Source organism: Pagrus pagrus, assembly GCF_965226575.1.
Source record: "Pagrus pagrus genome assembly, chromosome: 3".
Classification (NCBI taxonomy): domain Eukaryota; kingdom Metazoa; phylum Chordata; class Actinopteri; order Spariformes; family Sparidae; genus Pagrus; species Pagrus pagrus.
Window position 1 is genome coordinate 12,881,226 of NC_140187.1, and position 18,148 is coordinate 12,899,373.

The following is an 18,148-nucleotide window of genomic DNA, read 5'->3' on the forward strand; positions in this document are numbered from 1 at the left end:
CCTATTAAAAGTCTGTTTAAGTGTACGCTATGATTTGAACATTTTTGGTGCTTTACATTGCCGTCAGACAGCCCTTTGCTTTGGGAACAATTTCTTCAACCATACAAGGCCTGCCTCGCTGTCTGAAAACAAAGTAAAGTACCAAAAATGTTCAAAACATAGCATACACTTAAATGGATCTATATTTTTTTTAGGTGTGCCTTCTTTTAGGTGGATAAAATACGTCTTGCCCCCTCTCGTTTAGTAGTACAACGCTCTGCCTCCCTGTTGATGCTCCGAATCTTGCTTGTATCTGTCATTGGTGTGCAGTGTTGGGAAGTGGGTATATGTACTCAAGTATTAAGTAATTTACTCAAGTATAAACTTTGTACTCCACTATGAGAGCTTTATGTACTCAAGTTACTTTACAGATTAAGATTTTACAGACAAAATAGACAATGAGTTTATCACAAATACAAGGGTACTGGGTAAATGTATGTACAATTGCGAACACCATTCATTCTGAATTACAGTATTTCTACTTTTGATACTTTAAGGACACTTTACAAATGACTCACATACTTATTTTGCTAAAGTAATGTTTTTATTAAGGTTTTTACTGCACTTTAAATTCTAGTTTTACCTAAAGGGGCACTATGTCGTTTTGGAGAAAAATTCAAACTCAGAATTGTATTATTTACAATATCAATTAAGTAATAATACAAACTCAGAAATATTTATTTTTTCCATAACTGAATAAACAGGCTGTTCTCAGAGGAAAATAAGGTCCCCAGAACACAGTTTGAAGCTAGAAAGGTGGCAGGGTCCGCCACATATAAACAAAGTATAACAGTATGAAATTGTGTTGTCCTTTAAGGTCAGTTTGTTTATTCAGCCAAGAAAATGAAGAAAAAGTTTCTTAATTTGGTTGTTTATGCATTAAAAAATTTTTAAAAAATCTCTTCTGATTAAAATTTCTTTCCCAAAACAACATAGCGCACCTTTAAGTGAAGGACGTCTGGATACTTCCTCCACCACTGCTGGTGTGCGTGGACAGAGTTTAAGAGAAAAGAAACCTTTTTGTTTTTTAACCGTGCACTTTGGAGTTGATTTGCATTTACTGCATGCAGACAGTAAATGTATTAAGTGCATGACAGATATCAAAATTGACGGTGCAAAACGCTCCCACACCTGTGGACCGACACGTGCGTGGGAGAAGACACAGGGTCGACAAAATCAGAACAAAAACACTTGCGCACGCTGATCACTTGGAATCAGGGGAATTTAATAGCAACGTATCGGTACATAGACCTTCTTTAGGTAATCAAAGCGTTTTTATTAAATATCCCTGATTGTAAGAAAAGAGGACAGTGTGCGTGAGTTTTTCGTTCTGATACCAAAATTGACCAGTGGTGCTTAACAGATCATTGTTCCTTCGTCTCAGTTCATACTCACCAAAACTCAGCTGACCAAAGTTTTCTGAGCGGGCCTCCGACCTGTAAGATACATCCCAATATTTCATGCTTAACCACACGTCCACATATATCCGGTCAGTGACATTTGCATGCTGCTTCTCTCAAATAAGTGACTGCGTTTGCATAGACCTCATCTGCAGTATGATAGCTGCCTAGCGACAGTATGTACTTGTTGGATCTGTTCTCTAATCAGCTCTCAACAGGCTTTCTGTCAACTTCCTCATGTAGAAATGTTCACATGCAGGGAGGCATTAACATTAACACCTCCAAAACCATATGGCCATTTTAGTGTCGAGTTCTCCGAAGCCATAAGCCGTCACATCACTCCTTTTACTGTATTTGCTCCACATGCAGAGCATCACTGACTGCCACCAGTGCTGCTTCCTTTTCATTGACTGACATAAATGACATTGAATAATGTCTACGTGTGTGTACTGAACTGTTTCCTCTAATTGGTTACAAAACAGGAAGAAGGAGCTGTTATTTCCTTCTAGTTATGTCATTATTTTTAGACTAAACCACAAGGAAATTTCGAAAAAAAAGTCGTTCTTGGTGACAGAGCATCAGGAATGCTTGTTGAGCATTTTTTTCCATAATCAACATTTCCTTAAAAAGCTGCATTTTTTGTTTAGTTTGTTTAAACCAGAACAGTGGTTGTAAAGAACTAAACAAAAATCTTGTTGTTTTTCCAACAAAGCTGTAAAAATGCAAATCATCTAAGGCTATTGTGGCGAAAACAAAGCTGTGGCTACCTAACCATGCCGTCTTCCTGGAACACCTGACCTCACAGAGTTTCCACTTTCTTATTACTGTTTGTTAAACCAGTTTCCAGTGACTGACACCTCGTCCTTCAGAGTGCATGCTAGTGCTCGAAAAATATCATCTTACAAAGAACAAAAAGTAGTAAAGCGAGCTGACTCACCCACAACCCAGGAGCCAGTTCTCGATCTTTCCTGTGAAGCATCCTGTGGAAATCACACAATACAACGCTTTAAACAGCTTTATGAACAATCCTCGTGAAATAAAACACATCTTCACGTTCTTTTCCTCAATCCCACTTTTTAAATAAATATGCACACTATAAATACAAACTTTTGGACCTGTTCCACTGAAAAAGTGGAACCTTCGATTGCATTGACGTAATAATGCAAAACAAGAAGTGATCCAAGTTTCTTTTATGTCATATTTGTAAGGACAGAAACGACAGTGATGATAAACTGCCACTACTTTCCCTTAATACTACGAATACTTGATCAGAGGCATCTTTATCCTCAATGCAACTTTTGTTGCATGAACTGTAGATACAGACGGTGAGGTAAAAAGTACCCAAGAATAATAGTAAAGATATCGTGTCAACGTATTACTTTGGTAAAAGTGAAAGTTACTCATACGAATAGTACTTGAGTAAAAGTCTCAGTGTTTTTTGTTTGGTTTTTTTAATCTGATTGCTGATAAATGTGGTACTGATGCAGCTACAATCTGCAAAGTAACCTTAAATAACGTTATCAACTAAATGCAGTTGAGTGAAAGTACAATATTTGCCTCCAAAATGTAGTGGAGTGGGAGTATAAAGTAGCACAAAAAGTACCTCTACTTGAGTAAATGTATTTAGTTACAGTCCATCAGTGGAAACAGACAGTGGAGGCGTCCCTTGCACTCTCCTCAGTTTGGACTCACCGTCAGAAAAGACATCGTCGTCTGCGATAGAGGCAGAGGGGAGGCTGCACGGCGGTCCTTCAGGGTCCAGGGGCTCCAAAGTGGGCCACTGCCGGCTGCTGTTGATCCAGGCCCGCCGCCTCACTGTGGACGACTGTGAGCTCTCCATCACCTCAGTTCAGACAGTCGAGGAGCATGGCGAGGTCGAAGCTGCAGAGGCACAAGGAATATGACATATGATGATGTGATGTCAGCTTTTCATGCCAACAGGACGCTTCCTTATAACTTATATTCTCTGGCAAGTTCGAAAAGTAGACGACAGTGTGTGACTGATTATCTTTTTACAGAGGAAATACTAGTATTATGAGCATTATGAGTATTCTTTCATCTAAAAACATTACTGAACAACCCTAATAAAGCCTTTTCACATTTCAATGGACGGATCATGATAACATTAAATATCAACGTCCTTTGTGTTGCTGTCTCAGCCAGGACTCCTGTGTAAGAGATTCTTCATCTCAATGAGAGTAGTCCTGGTAAAATAAAAAATAAATCAAAAAAATAAATCCAACTAGGCCATAACAAAGAGCACAACTCTGCTTCAAGTTCAAGGTCAAGGTCAAATCTAAGTAAACAAAATAAAAAAGGAAAAAATCTATTTATTTACAAATAAATATATGTTTTCCAGGAAAAAACATTAAAGTGTATGGCTGCATGAAATATATCTGAGTATGTTCAAACACTGTGTGTACAGCGGAGTATAAAGATAAATACCGGTTGGTAGCAGACACATAACCACAGATACAAACACAGAGAGACAGAAGCATGAAATTAACATAATTTCAATGAATGCCTGTGTGGAAGTCAGATATATTATATCATATATCTGTTGCTGAATTATCTCCAGGTCTGCATGTATATTCAGAAGTGTACAAGTATAAACATTTGCAGATGTGCTCTATGTTAGTGCTGCATAAACAGGCTGCTCATCTTTCATTGTGCAACCCTGTGTTAAAATAACAAACAGGCCTGATTTGTAGGTTTGTGGCTGAATTTAATAGGCCTCCTCGGATATTTGTATCCAAACTCTATAAAAAAGTTTCTCTTTTCCGAATAAAAGTAGCGACAAACTTGACAGGATAAAAGCAGCTTTTACCTTCATCGACGCACGTTTCACTTCTGTCCCTGGCGCTCTTTCTTTCTCTCTCTCTCGTTTCCTGTTGTCGCAGGTTGAGATGTTGAGATCAAACTTCTCTGAAACCTTCAGCAAACTCTCAGACTGCATCCAGCCTGCTCACAGTCCTGACTGGCGATCGGTTTCATTCTGGTGATTTCCTCTGATCCTCTTGAGTGAGCTGTAGCCTCCATGTGAGCGCCTGTGCGCCGTGTGGATCATCAGTGTCTGAGCGGACTGAAGGAAGTGACTTTGCATCTCATGTGAAATGCAGCAGTTTGTTATCAGCGTGGGACGCAGCAGCGACACATCCTGCACAAAGTGCAGCGCGCTCACACAGTCGAGCTGCTTTCTCTGGAAATGTCAGAGGTAAAAAAAAAATATATCAAAAAAAACTGATTGCACAACAGAGATGATCCTAATCAGATCCTCGGTCATAAGAGAGGCAAATTATGACCTGCGTGTGGCGGAGCGACTCACGCACACACACGCATAAGTTTATTTCTTGTAAATCGTGTCATCACACCAAGAAGCAGCTGACACTAATTCACTAATTAACTTTCACAGGAACTATTGACTCAGTCACTGCTGTACTGAAGACCAGTCTAATCATTTATTAGATATTTACTCATTTATTCGGGATATTGTAAGATCCAACGATTAAAGCTGCACTGTGTAGTTTTTAGGAAGAATTGTATTATTCACAATATCAATGAGGTGATTATACAAACTCAGAAATATTTATTTTTTTCCCATAACTTAATAAACAAGCTGTTCTCAGAGGAGACTAAGGTCCAGAACACTGTTTGAAGCTAGAAAGGTGGCAGGGTCCGCCACATGTAAACAAATAAGAGTATGAATCCTTTAAGGTCAGTTTGTTTATTTAGTTTATTCAGTCATGAAAACAAAGACAGTTTGTTTATTTAGTTTGTTTAAGCATAAAAAAAATCAGATTAAAATGCTTTCCATAAAACTATATAGTGCACCTTTAAGTATTATATTTTGCGGATTATACCTACATACTTTTACTTCAGTGAGGTTTTAAAAGCAGGAATTTCACTTGTAGTTGAGTATTTTCACAATGTGGTATTAGTACTTTTATTTAAAGGGGCTCTATGTAGTTTTGGAGGAGACATTTAAACTCAGAATTGTATTATTTACAATATTAATGAGGTAATAATACAAACTCAGAAATATGTTTTTCCATAACTGAATAAACAAGCTGTTCTCAGAGGTAAATAAGGTCCATAACACTGTCTGAAGCCAGAAAGGTGGCAGGGTCCGCCACATATAAACAAAGTAAAACAGTATGAAATTGTCTTCCCCAACACTACATTCTGCACCTTTCAACGTTCATAATCAAGGGATTACATTTGAAATGTTAGTGAAGGCAGTAACACTTTATAAATAAATAATAAAAATAGATTTTAATTGATAGCTTTTTAGTTTTATTAGTTAAGAAACAATAAAATGCTTTATAATCCATTTAATAAACAGTTGTAAAAGTTTATAAACATCAATTGCAACTTCATAATGCCCATCCAAATAATGTTTATAGATGAATTACACTGTTTATTACGATAACCTTTTGCTTAATAAATGGTTTATAAAGCATTTTATTGTTTAACAGTGAAATACTTTTTCACTAAAGTTTAATTAACTACATATTTACCATTTATTAATGATTAGAAAGGAGGGAACGCTTCACCCTTCGACCTACTATTAATAAAATAGCAGCTGGCCTGCTGGTTTTAGCTGTGTGCATCTCTCTTTAGTCTTCTCCTTTGGAGCTGGATGATCGTCCCGAGGCGATTCAGCCTCTCCTGTCCAACTAGTTTGCATGACATCTTGGCTCCCTCTCCCTCTGTGTCCTATCTGTGTGAGCGCTGTGCTGCCTCCTGTGTTTGTTAGGCCTGTCTCCAGGTCTCCATGGCTGAGAGGAGGTCCTGTGGCTCAGTCTAACTGTCAACACCTGCTTGTTCGGGATCCATCTTCACTCAAATCTGTATGTTTGTCATCAAAATGTGTATATATTGTGATTTTTTTTTTGCCAATCTATTCCTTACACATGGCATCTATTGCATGTCTGTCCATCATGTCCATCCTGTTTGAGGTTTTTGGGGGGATTTTTTTCCTTATCTGAATCGATGGTTTAGGAAAAGAGGGAGTCATATGCTGTCAGGATATAAAGTCCCTTAAGGCAAATTGTGATTTGTGATTCTGGGATATAAAAGAAATCAACCTGACTTGAAACTCTTGATACCTTATGACTATTAATGACTTGACATTATAAATGACTCAAAAGGCTGAGAAGCTTTTTTATTAATGTTTCTTGTTACATTTTTAGCACCAACATATGAGTGTTGTGTGTTGACTTTAATGACTTTATATCTGATCTAATGTGTTTGACACGTTTATACAGTCCTGTGTATTGTCATGCCTTTTTTTTGTTTTCTCTCGCCTCTGAGGGAAATGCAAATACTGTTTTGTTAGCCAATGTAGGTTAGACACCTCAGGTGTGTGACACATTCATATTAATGCTTAAGGTTCTTTATTTGTCACTTACACAGAGCATACAATACAAATGTGCATTGACATGAGCTTAAGGCCCTCCAGAGATTTGCTTATAGTGTTATTAGAAAAAGAGAAAAAGAAAAGAAAATATTAAAAATATTATATTATGTATACATGTGTAAACGGTATACTATATACATAACACAAACACTACACATATATAAACAAGCACAAACTATATCAGTTATAACTAAAGACCTACACAAATATTAATACAAATAGTAAAAGTGGCAGTATGGTGACGTGAGGATACAAACAGTAGGTGTTGTTGAAAAGTGAATCGATGGATGGTACAAAAATAATCATAAAAAATAATTTAGATGAAAACGTATTAGTTCATGTTAAAAAAGCCATTAGTAGCAACTTATCAAGTCTATCAGGTTGCTTAACAAAGGTTTAAAATTAAAATGGTGGACCTCTGACTTATGAATTTGGCCTGCTGAAAGAGGAAACGTGAAAGAAACCCAAGTACAGTGGTAGTGTTGTAGCCTACTTTATACTTCTGCTTCAGCAGACTTTTCACTAAGCTAAATCTATCTGACATTGTGACTTGCTCTCAGGAGAAAGGGCTTTAGTTGTGTTGACGTGTCACAGCAGAAAAAACAGGAATGTAAATAATAACATTAAGGATGGTTGAATTCCATTTAGCTGCTTCAGTTCTGGTGTCGTGCCTGCCGGCTCACAGTCACACTGTCATGAACAGACTCAAATCAAATCAATTAAATTTACAATCTGTACAGTGAGCGACATCCTCTGTCCTTTGACCCTCGATTAGAGTGAGGAAAAACGTTTCATATTGAAAAAAAAAATCTTTTAACAGGAGAAAAAACAGATGGAAGAAACCTCAGGAAGAGCCACGGAGGAGGGATCCCTCTCCAAGGACAGACGGACATGCAATAGATGTTGCATGTACAGAACATCAGTTTACACATTATATTGACAGCATGTCTGATACAAGCAAATTATCATTAATGTTATTTGTTACGCCTGTGTTTTTATATTAGTCAAAATAGGCCTAAGTGGTGCAAAACAGACCTATTGTACACATAAAATATGATGCTTTGTTACAGATTAAACCACCAAACTGTGCAAAAAATAGTTAAAATTAGCTGTATCTCTTCAAACTATATTATAGTATAGTGTAGTATTATTATCAGGTATTATGCTGGTATGCTGGCAGCATGAGTACAGGATACTTATAGTTTGGATTTTGGTACATTATGCTGATGATACCGTACTTCTATGAAATAAAGTTTGGCAAGTATGACACAAAATAAATGTACCTTATAATGAAGTATTATGATAATAACATAGTAATAATATTATAATAATAGTTGTGATTCTGCTACTTTTACTCAAGTAGAGAAACTAAATACTCCCTCCTCTGGTGTATACTGACACAATGCACTGTTATACTTGACTGGGTGTTTCAGTGTGGATCAGTAAGCGGTACCATCAGAACCGCAGTAACATCACAGTGTCTGCCTCCAGACGGTGTTTGGCCTGAGGACGGACTCCACCCTCTGTCCTGTTTACATGGGCACATGTGCTGCTTCACTGACAGCCCCCTCGCACATCCCAATAATAAAAACCCTCCCACAAGCGAGCCATTTTCTCCTCCCAGCGCGGTTACAGCCAGTGCTTGATGGTGATGGGGTCTCTTCTCCTCCACCCTGACTGACTCCTCCCGCCTCCTTGCTGTTTCCCAACCCACATGGCGCCACCAGGGAGTGGCCAGCGGCCACGGAGGCAAGACTTAAATTCCCAGTACGCCTTCTTCCTTCCCCACCTCCGTCTTCAACGCGGCTAAAGTAAGAGATGAGCCGTGGCATCGTCCCGCTGTTGAATGATAAGACACTATCACAGAAGAAGTAAAGGGAAATATCGATGTTTACGTGAACATATTTACTCATGGCGCCTTTTAAACGGAAAACAGATAACCCAACGTCAATCATACTCAGCCGTACAACCTACCTTGCTTGGTCCCGCCCACTTCTCCCGTTTGGCCCAATTGCATTGGCTGTTTCATTCTTGTTCGCAATTACGACCGTTTTGATTGGAGGAAAGCAGCAATCCGTCGCAAGTAGCTCCGGAAAGGGTGCGCTTGTTTTAATGTAGGAATGACGTGATAGTACAGTCACAAGATGCAAAATACATTGAAATTACAACGTTCCGTCTTTTCATACTCAGGATTTACTTTCTTTTGAAAAAGATGTTAAGCCCAATCATCATTAAAGTGCATTTTAAATCAAGAATGTCTTTGATTTTGGTTTGTTCAACATTTTGGGTCCGATACTTACTGTCATTTGCTATCACGTCATACATGATATTAATAATCGTATTGAAGTGCTGAATTAAAGCGAAATTGGCCTGCTTCAATGCTGAAGAAACGTGGTGTGAGGAGAGGAGACGAAAAAAAATCCAAAGCTAGTTCAGGTGCCTCTGACGAAGCATGACCTAGATAATTCAGAAGCTTTACATAAGCTTCACTAGCGTTATAATGATAAACGCCATCCACTGATGAACACTGTGAGATGTGGTTGATAATCTAGTGAGAGGGAGTTGAGTGAAGATTAGTTTGTTTAACTATATCAACAGTGAAATGTGCATGAAAGCAGTGTGACAGCTATCGGCTGATCAGTGTTCGCGCTCCGCTGCAAGGGGTCAGTGAATCGAACGCACCCTTCTTTCTCCTTCATAGGGGGAGCCTGTCAAGTTTGTGTGAAGTTGTGAAAAGTTGTCAACTCGAAAAAAGACCAGAGAAACTCCTCCCGTCTTCAAATTATGAGCAGTAAGTGAACTTTTTTCAAACTCAGTGGCATGTTGTGAACGAAGCGTTAAGTTAACAGGACAAGTAAAACTGAAAACACATTGGTTGAGATGTATTCACTGTTGTGAGCATGATATTGTATTGTTTAGCTAGCGTCTCAAGCAGTTTTTAAGTGACCCAACTACTTAACTGCTAATTGTCGGTACTTAGCTAACAACATTTAGCCAACCAAGTAAAGCTAGCTAACTGTTTTAACATTAACGTATGTTCCTAACTGACAATGCCTGATTACATAACAATTTAACTTTTACTAATTCCCGCGGGCTAGCTATCTAGTTATATTTAGTAGTGCTGTTGAAACTGTGTCGGTCTCTTTAGCCGATACTTAGCACTTTTTCTTACTTGTTGTGGTGAGTTCGTGTTAGCTTAGCCAACTGGCTAGCTGGCCCTACGAGCACTTGTGGCATGGATTTCCCTGTATTTCTTGTCTCAGTTGCTTTATGTTAACTACTAAAATCCTCAAGTTTAGACATTAATGTGATGTCGACTGTGTGTGTGCTGATCCCCCCCACCCCCCACCTGAGTTGTTGAACGTAACGTCAAACCAGTTTGATGGCTTGCTGTTTCATCGTAACTACTTTTTTTTTTGAAGACAAGTGATCTTACAAAACTCTTCTTCCGCAGATCAGCAGCAGGGTGACATGGCCGCGGTGGAGAGCGGTGGAGGCTTCAGTCAAAAGCGAAACACAAATGCACAAGTAGGTTAACCGGACTTGCGACTGTTTGCCAAATAGGATGACTGTCAGCCGGGAAACATTAACCACACTCCCGACTTATATCCACTATACCTTTTCATGTGTTTCCTATTCGTTTATGCTCGAGTCTGTAATTCATTTTTGTCGGGACTCGTACGGGTTGTTGATTTTCTCACCAGAGCACATGTCACCGGGGTGGGGAATGGGCAGGTAAATTTCGCCCACACGGGGTGTTCCCGTCAAACCCCGGCACTTCATGTGCATTTCGCTCGGCCCATTTGGCTGGCCCTGGAGGGGGTGGCTAGAGGAGTGTGTCAGTTTATAGGGCAAAATAAAGTGTGGGAGGGAGATGGGTGGGTTTGGGGGGAGGGGAAGTCGAGCCCGCCGCTGCTTTGGAAAAAATGTGGTCCCTCCCATCCTCTCCCACCCTGCTTCCCCCTGGACCTCTCACTCCAGACCCACTGGAAGACGCATTAAAACACATAGGTTTGATGTCAGGGTTAGTGTTTTTGGAGTGAGGCAATAAAGCATGTACAAATCCAGTCATACGTTTTATTTATGTATTTTATTTATTTTTGGAAATGTTTTTTTTAATAAAGCTCCTGAAAGCGACATTCATTTTGTGTTGATTCTGGTAGGGATTGACTGATATGGCTTTTTCCGGGCCAGTACCGAGGAGGAGTCAGGAGTCTGAAAACCAATATATGGGACCCGTATTCATTTACAGTGAAAATGTAACAGTTTGTCAAAATTTGAATAAGTACAATTACTCAATTATTGTTCTTAAGTGTAAGTTGTAGGTACTTCACTTGAGTATTTCCATTTTCTGCTAGGTAACACTTCCTCTCCTCGACATTTATTTGATACATTTGGTAACTAGTTACTTTGCAGATTCAGATTATTCAGTGTTAATTGTGACATGTTACCAATCAGATATTGTTGTGGACGGGACATTGTGTGAGAGGATGCTGCAACAGAGACAAAGTAGCACATTTTTGAATAAGTTTATTTCATCAGCAATCTGACAGAAAAATCACAGATAATTGGAAAATGCTGAATGTCAGCCCCAATAATCAGCATGGGCTGATAATCGGTCTACTGTTAGGCAGAAGACACGAGCAGACGACAGAGCATCTTCTTACCCCAGGCTGTGCCAGGGCACTGATGTCATTTTAGACAACAAAGTTATAGTTTTGAACCTAGTTTTGGTCAGGGTCTAAATTTTAGTGCTGCTGATGGTCTCATTAGCTCACATAGGTCATATAGAAGGATTGATATTAAATTTACACTGTTTCATAACCAGTTAAAAGTTCTTTGTTGTGTGTTTGAGGTCAAAAAGTTAAAAGATTTTTAGACATCCTTTAGCTTTTTCACTACAGATTTTTCCACTTTGAACTTTGTTTTAGATCACTCCTTAAATTATAGATTGTGTGATTATCCTGTTTTATTTATTCTAAATGATTTTTTAACTTTGTGGTTTCACTGCAAAGCATTTTGTAAAGTTGCTCTAAGTGCTTTCAAATGATTGTTAGCATCACTGTATTTGTATTACTTTCTTTAGCATACAAATTAGAAATGTGTCAATAAATGTAATACTGACAGCTGCAGCATTACATTGTGTGTAAGATAGTAAGTTGTATATTTCCTAAATAAATTCCTTCTCTCTTCCCTTCATGAACTCTCTTTCCAGGACTCACAGCAGCCATCTCCTCTTGCCTTGTTGGCAGCCACATGCAGTCGAATTGACACCCCAGGAGAGAATGATTCCCCTTCAGACCAACAGAACCAGCAGCAACAGCTGGACATAAACCAGGGTGTTTTCACCTCCAGTGCCAACGGCTGGCAGGTTATCCCTCTCAGCGTTCAAGCAACCTCAGGCACCAACACCATCACCACTGACTCCTCAGGGGTGATGACCATAGGAGACGCAGGCAAGAGCAGACAGGTGCTGTCACCATCAATAGCTGTTGCAAGCACTCAGGGACAGCAGCAGCAGCCCCAGCAATTCGTAGTAGCTCAGGCTCCATCGATGCAGGGTCAGCAGGTTCTTTCCTTATCAGGAATGATGCCCAACATTCAGTACCAGGTTATTCCCCAGTTTCAGACAGTCGATGGCCAGCCACTGCAGTTGGCACACGCTCAGCAGGATTCAGCTGTAACTGCCGCTGCAGCACAGGGACAGCAGTTTCAGATAGTGTCCTCTCCTAACGGCCAGCAGATCATAGCTGCAACCAACAGAGCTGGTGCAGCAGGAAACATCATAACGATGCCCAGTCTCCTCCAGGGAGCCATCCCCATTCAAAATATTAGCTTGGGCAATGGCGTATTACAAAACCAGCCCCAGTTCCTGGCAAATATGCCTGTGTCACTCAATGGAAACATCACTTTGTTGCCTGTCAGCACTGGAACAAGCGGCACAGGGGGAGATGCAAATGGTGGAGGAGATACAGGAAACCAACTTCTACAGCAACATCCAGTGTCTTCCGGGGTAGGCTACATGACCAGTGCGCCCACCATCACCACGCAGACTTCCACTTCTTACGGAATGACCCAAACTCAGAACAGCAACGGAGTGATGACAGGGACATTCCAGCATAATGCAGCATCTCTGGGTGTCCCGATACAGCCAGACAACAGGGACGGTCAGCAGCAGCCACAGCAGATCCTGATCCAGCCTCAGCAGGTTATCCAAGGTGGAACACCCCTCCAGACCATCCAGGCCGGTACTGTCACGACCGCTGGTGGTCAGGTATTCGCTACTCCAACACTCAGCCAGGAAGGGCTTCAAAATCTTCAAATTATGCCAAACACAGGCCCCATCCTCCTGCGCACTGTAGGCCCTAACGGCCAGGTGAGCTGGCAGACCATTCAGATCCAGAGTCCGACAGGACCACAGATCACGCTTGCCCCAGTGCAGTCGCTCCCCCAACTTGGCCAGGCTCAGGGAGCTGGAGGAGCTGGAGGAGTGTCTGTCAACACAGTGCAGATCCCAGGCATCCAGACCATAAATCTCAACACGCTCGGAGGCTCTGGGCTGCAGATGCACCAGCTGCAGACTGTTCCCATCGCCATCACCCAAGCAGGTCAGTCAGTAGCCTGCTTCCCAGACATAATTTATGTTAAATGTTTTAAACATTTTTAAAAGTGATATTAACATGCAGTTTAAGTCACCAACTGTTTCAAACATTTTGAGCTGTTTATGACTCAGGAAAACCCAGCAGCCTGTGTGTGAAGAAGGATTGTATTGGTACTGAATGATGCAATCTTCATGTAGGACCATTCATACCTCTAAACAGAATTGGTTTATGTTATTTGTCTTTTCAGATGTGATCAGAGGCTGAAATTAACCCTAGATTATGTTTAGTTTCAGTAATTTTAGGAAAGACAAGTGACCACCAACTAATGTCCTGCTATTATAGCACACCGTAATTGTTCAGAAGTAGACTAGCTGGCAGTGGGGCTGAGTAAATATCTTAAGTAGTCCACACAACAACGTCAACTTGCTGTTTGAGGTTTCTTTTCCTCAAATGTTTGCTCTGAAATGCAATGTAACTTGTATCTCTGGATTTGAGCTCTTGTTCTCTTTGTTGTTCTATACTGGTTTTACCAGTTCAGCTGTCCCAGTGTCTCCCGGGGCTCTTTACCACACTGTACGTATTTGTGTTGAATTTCTTTTTCTTTTCTTGGTGACACTGCGTCACTCAGAAGATGGTCACATGGTTACAGTACTGTAGTTGTGGGCTGGCCACAGCTTCTGTGTCATTGTAAGGGTGTAACATGACCCCTCCCATCTTATAGCAACCTTTATCATGTCTGACGCCCTCTTCAGTTCTGTTATTGGCAGTCCCTCCCATTAAGTTTGTGTGCCTGCTACTCTACATTTGATCAAAACCTAATGTTTGGGCTCTGTTTTTAGAGCATGTTGTCCTTGTCATGAAATCATGTGCTTCCCATCAGCTACCTACGTAGCCGGCTTTGTTTGGTCTCCAGCAGGACTGAATGGCGGGCTTTTCTATGCGTCAGTGCTGACTCTAAACTAACATTTACTTTCACATAGTTGTTAAAGCCTGGGGGACTCAGGCTTGTGACTGGATATACTGGTGTTGCTTATAATATTACTTACAATTAAATAGCACTTTTCTGAATACCCCAGGTTTAGTATTGTAGTTTGATTTTAAAAAATGCACTAAAAGGAGGAAAATATCAGAAAGTGGTCACTCCGTCATTAGAAATTACTTGCAGTAGATCTCATCAGAAATGACTTGGCTCTATAGTTGCAGGCAACTTAGTTTAGGCTAGCACACATTTATAACAGAAACTGGTGTACTCCTTTTGTGCAACTGCTGTTTTTAAAGCAGTATTCAAGTGTCGCTGTAGCATCGTAGTGTTTGACATTTTGAGAGGTTAGTAAATACAAGAAAGCTGAAATATCTCTATGAATTTTAACTTAATTTATCTTTATATAACCTTTATTTTACCAGATATATTCTCACTGAGATTCAAATCTCTTTTACAAGGGAGTTCTGGCCAAGCATAAAACGTTTCAAATAAAAGAACAAGCAACAAACTTAAAACAAACAACAGTATTTTTATTACAGGAAAGATTATAGAAAAACTTGATGTATGACTGAAGTAGTTGGAGCGTGATGTTAATTTAAGTAATTAAATGTTGTTGCCAAGAAGATCTCAAACTATTTTATAATTTATCTCACACTTGAGTATTTCTCTTCCATCACTACAGGAGAGCAGACCTTACACACAGGTGGAGAAAGTTTGGATGATAGCACAGCCATGGATGATGAGGATGTAAGTCCTCCACCTCAAGGACGACGTAACCGCAGGGAAGCCTGTACCTGTCCCTTCTGTAAGGATGGAGAAGGACGGTATGTCACTGAACCACCTAATTAGGCCAACATATGTACACTGATACAATCCAATACAATTGTTCTGCCATAAATCTAATTTTGACACCTATAGTGTTCAGGTTTTGTTGACACTGTCAGGTGTTACATATAATTTGAATTTACACATTTCTGACAAATTTCACCAAATACTGAACTTTGAGTTTTGTAAAATAGATGTTTTTCATAAAGTAACTTCTGCTTAAACTACAAAAATAAAATTCAAGTCGTAAGAACAGTTTACTTCTAGTTTTTCCTCAAGATGGTAGAGGAAACATTACTTTTCCATTTTAGCTGATGGTATGTGGTCTCCTCACAGGGAACCCAGCAACTCACTGACTCTCGTGTTTCTTTGCATCAAACAGTGACCCAACTAAAAAGAAGCAGCACATATGTCACATCTCTGGCTGTGGGAAGATCTACGGCAAGACATCCCACCTGAGGGCCCACCTCCGTTGGCACACAGGAGAACGACCCTTCGTCTGCAGCTGGTCTTTCTGTGGCAAACGTTTCACCCGTTCAGATGAGCTTCAGCGCCATAAGAGGACACACACAGGTGACGAGGAGGATTTATTTTAGTTCATCTGACATTATAAGGACATTAAACAATTACAAAACATGAAGAGTGACTATAAAGACCAAATATTTGCTTCTTTGTGGTCCTTGACGAAAGAGTACTAAAGTGTTAGCCTTTGTGCAAACATGAAAAAAAATTTGTTTGCAAAAAGGATTTCTGATTATTATTATTATTATACTCATTATTATTTCTCCCTCTTTTTTAGGTGAGAAAAGGTTTGCCTGCCCCGAGTGTCCCAAGCGCTTCATGCGCAGCGATCACCTCTCCAAGCACATCAAAACCCACTTGAACAAGAAAGCAGTAGCAGCAGCCGTCGGCGTCAGCGGTACCTCGGTCTCAACCGATGCTGCTTCCCCCATTGCAGTCACAAAAGTCGAACCAGGAACGGTGTCAGCCAATGACCAGCACACCATCGTCACCATGGAAACCTTATCTGCAGAGAGCATAGCGCGATTAGCCAGCAGTGGGATCAACATGATGCAGGTGGACCTTCACCAAATTAACGGCAACAACTACTGAGGACGTCGGAGGAGCAGGGAGACGGCCTCGGTGGATGTTGCATTCGGACATTTGGGGTTAAAAAGGGCACGTCTGACTGCAGACACAGAACTTCTCAAAGGCTTCAAACAGGAGAGGTGGTCACAGATGCAACACAACAGACACTATTGAATTTGAGAACCGAGGCAGGAAAATTAATTTCCATCTTGTATTTAGAAACCTGTGGCATTTAAGGGTTGGAGTTGGATTAAAATGTTAGACTAGAGAAATCATCATGTAAACTTATTTCCCCTGAATGGAAATGGCACTACACTAACATTTGTCCCACACCCAATCTTATGATAGTGAGATTACAATTAAAAAAAAAACATAGACTGGCACACCTGATGCTGAATTGTTGGCAAGTAATCGCTACAAGCTTCTTCAGTAAAGAGATGACACTACTAAGTCAGACTCTCACCTGTGTTTTCAAGGCTGTGAGCTTTGCTACTTGTCCCTCTTCACCTCAGGTGTCTCCTGCCCTCTCAAACTGGGCTGCTGTGTCACATTAGCCCATTATGCTACATTCACCCCTAAAACTGCAATTATAACCATCTTTAGCAGCAAATATCTGCGTCACACATATCTGTTGTTGCAGTTTTGGGAGAACCTAACATGTTCTCAAACTAACAATCCCGGTATCATAATGTTTCTCTCAGTATCATTGGAATAATACGTTGAGCGTTTTAGGGCAGACCATTTAGAGGAGGGGTGGAGCACGAGGTCATGACCAGGTCAGAGCCAGAAGCACTAATCAGTGTGAGGATGAAGGTGTGTCAGGGCACTGAAATCCTGAGAATAACTCTTTAACCTCTTATGTAGGTACACACATTCAAGCCATCATGCTTTGATAGGTTTATCATAGCAAAAACATTTTGATTTTTTTATGTAAATATTTTTTTTTCTTTTTTTTTTTGGGTAATGTAAAGGCCACAGAAATTCTTAGCTTAGGCCGTATCACCGTACACGTTTGCAAGAGATTGCCTTTCAGTTGTATGAACTCTCATGCACAATCAATCTTAATCTTATGTTATTACTTTTATATATATATGTAGATGAACTGTGTAAACTTACGAGCCTTTCTGTCATAGAATAATGTATTCTATACAGTCCAGATCTTCCCAGTATGTTTTTTTTTCCCCCTGTGGTATACTTATCAACTGAGACTTTGCCTTGCAGTCCCATGAGTTTCTTTTATTTCTGTGGAAAAGTGTATCTATAGTCATATCTGGTCAGAGTAAAGTATTTTGTAATAATGTCCAGACAGCATAAATATGTAAGCTCAAACCAAAGGTTCATACTCATTTTATAAGCAAAACTAGGAAATCTTTCTTTGGTCCGTGAACTTTCTGATAATTTTTACTCTTGTAATACATATGTTAAAGTTCTAACTGGAAAAGATCCAGCTTGAGGCAAACCTCGGACGCACACCCCTTTTGTTGTCCAAATAAATAATTTGCAAAATGTATCGAGGGTCAAAGATTTTCCTCTTTTGAAATTCTCTTTGCTTTGGAATTAATTATGCTCTATTTGAGAAATATATTTGTAACTTGTAAAATGTCAAAATGTATGTTTAAAAGCTCTCCTTTGAAACTTTAGACCAAGTTCATTGGACAACAAGTGCTCTTATTTTTTTTTTTCTTCTGCCCCGTTTTAAATAAGGGATTTTATATTGTGTGTGTATACAACTACTGCAAATGCCAACAGCTGGATTAAAATTATAAATACACTTTGTGTCATTTCTTTGCAA

At 40.0% G+C, this 18,148-nt stretch overlaps 2 protein-coding genes across 3 annotated transcripts in view; one reads left to right on the forward strand and one right to left on the reverse strand.

Moving 5' to 3' along the window:
* The window catches only part of tespa1 (thymocyte expressed, positive selection associated 1), a 12,086-nt gene extending 5,996 nt beyond the window's left edge, over nt 1-6,090 (reverse strand). Inside the window, exons 1-5 of the mRNA XM_084348562.1 lie at nt 6,005-6,090; nt 4,267-4,638; nt 3,132-3,320; nt 2,377-2,419; nt 1,435-1,475 (exon numbers count right to left, since the gene is read on the reverse strand). Coding sequence (XP_084204688.1) covers nt 1,435-1,475; nt 2,377-2,419; nt 3,132-3,279 — 232 coding nt within the window. The 5' untranslated portion in view covers nt 3,280-3,320; nt 4,267-4,638; nt 6,005-6,090. The remainder of the gene's footprint in view (nt 1-1,434; nt 1,476-2,376; nt 2,420-3,131; nt 3,321-4,266; nt 4,639-6,004) is intronic.
* A 3,471-nt stretch (nt 6,091-9,561) lies between these two features.
* On the forward strand, nt 9,562-18,127 carry sp1 (sp1 transcription factor). 2 transcript variants are annotated; one of them, XM_084349092.1, is made up of 6 exons: nt 9,562-9,649; nt 10,313-10,386; nt 12,074-13,466; nt 15,125-15,266; nt 15,650-15,840; nt 16,067-18,127. In XM_084349092.1, the coding sequence occupies exons 1-6, from the start codon at nt 9,643-9,645 to the stop codon at nt 16,378-16,380; spliced, it is 2,121 nt and encodes a 706-aa protein (XP_084205218.1). In that variant the 5' UTR covers nt 9,562-9,642; the 3' UTR covers nt 16,381-18,127. The 2 variants fall into 2 exon arrangements, with proteins under 2 accessions (XP_084205218.1, XP_084205217.1); XM_084349091.1 differs by lacking the exons at nt 9,562-9,649; nt 10,313-10,386 and adding an exon at nt 11,028-11,117.
* The last annotated feature ends 21 nt before the right edge of the window (nt 18,128-18,148 follow it).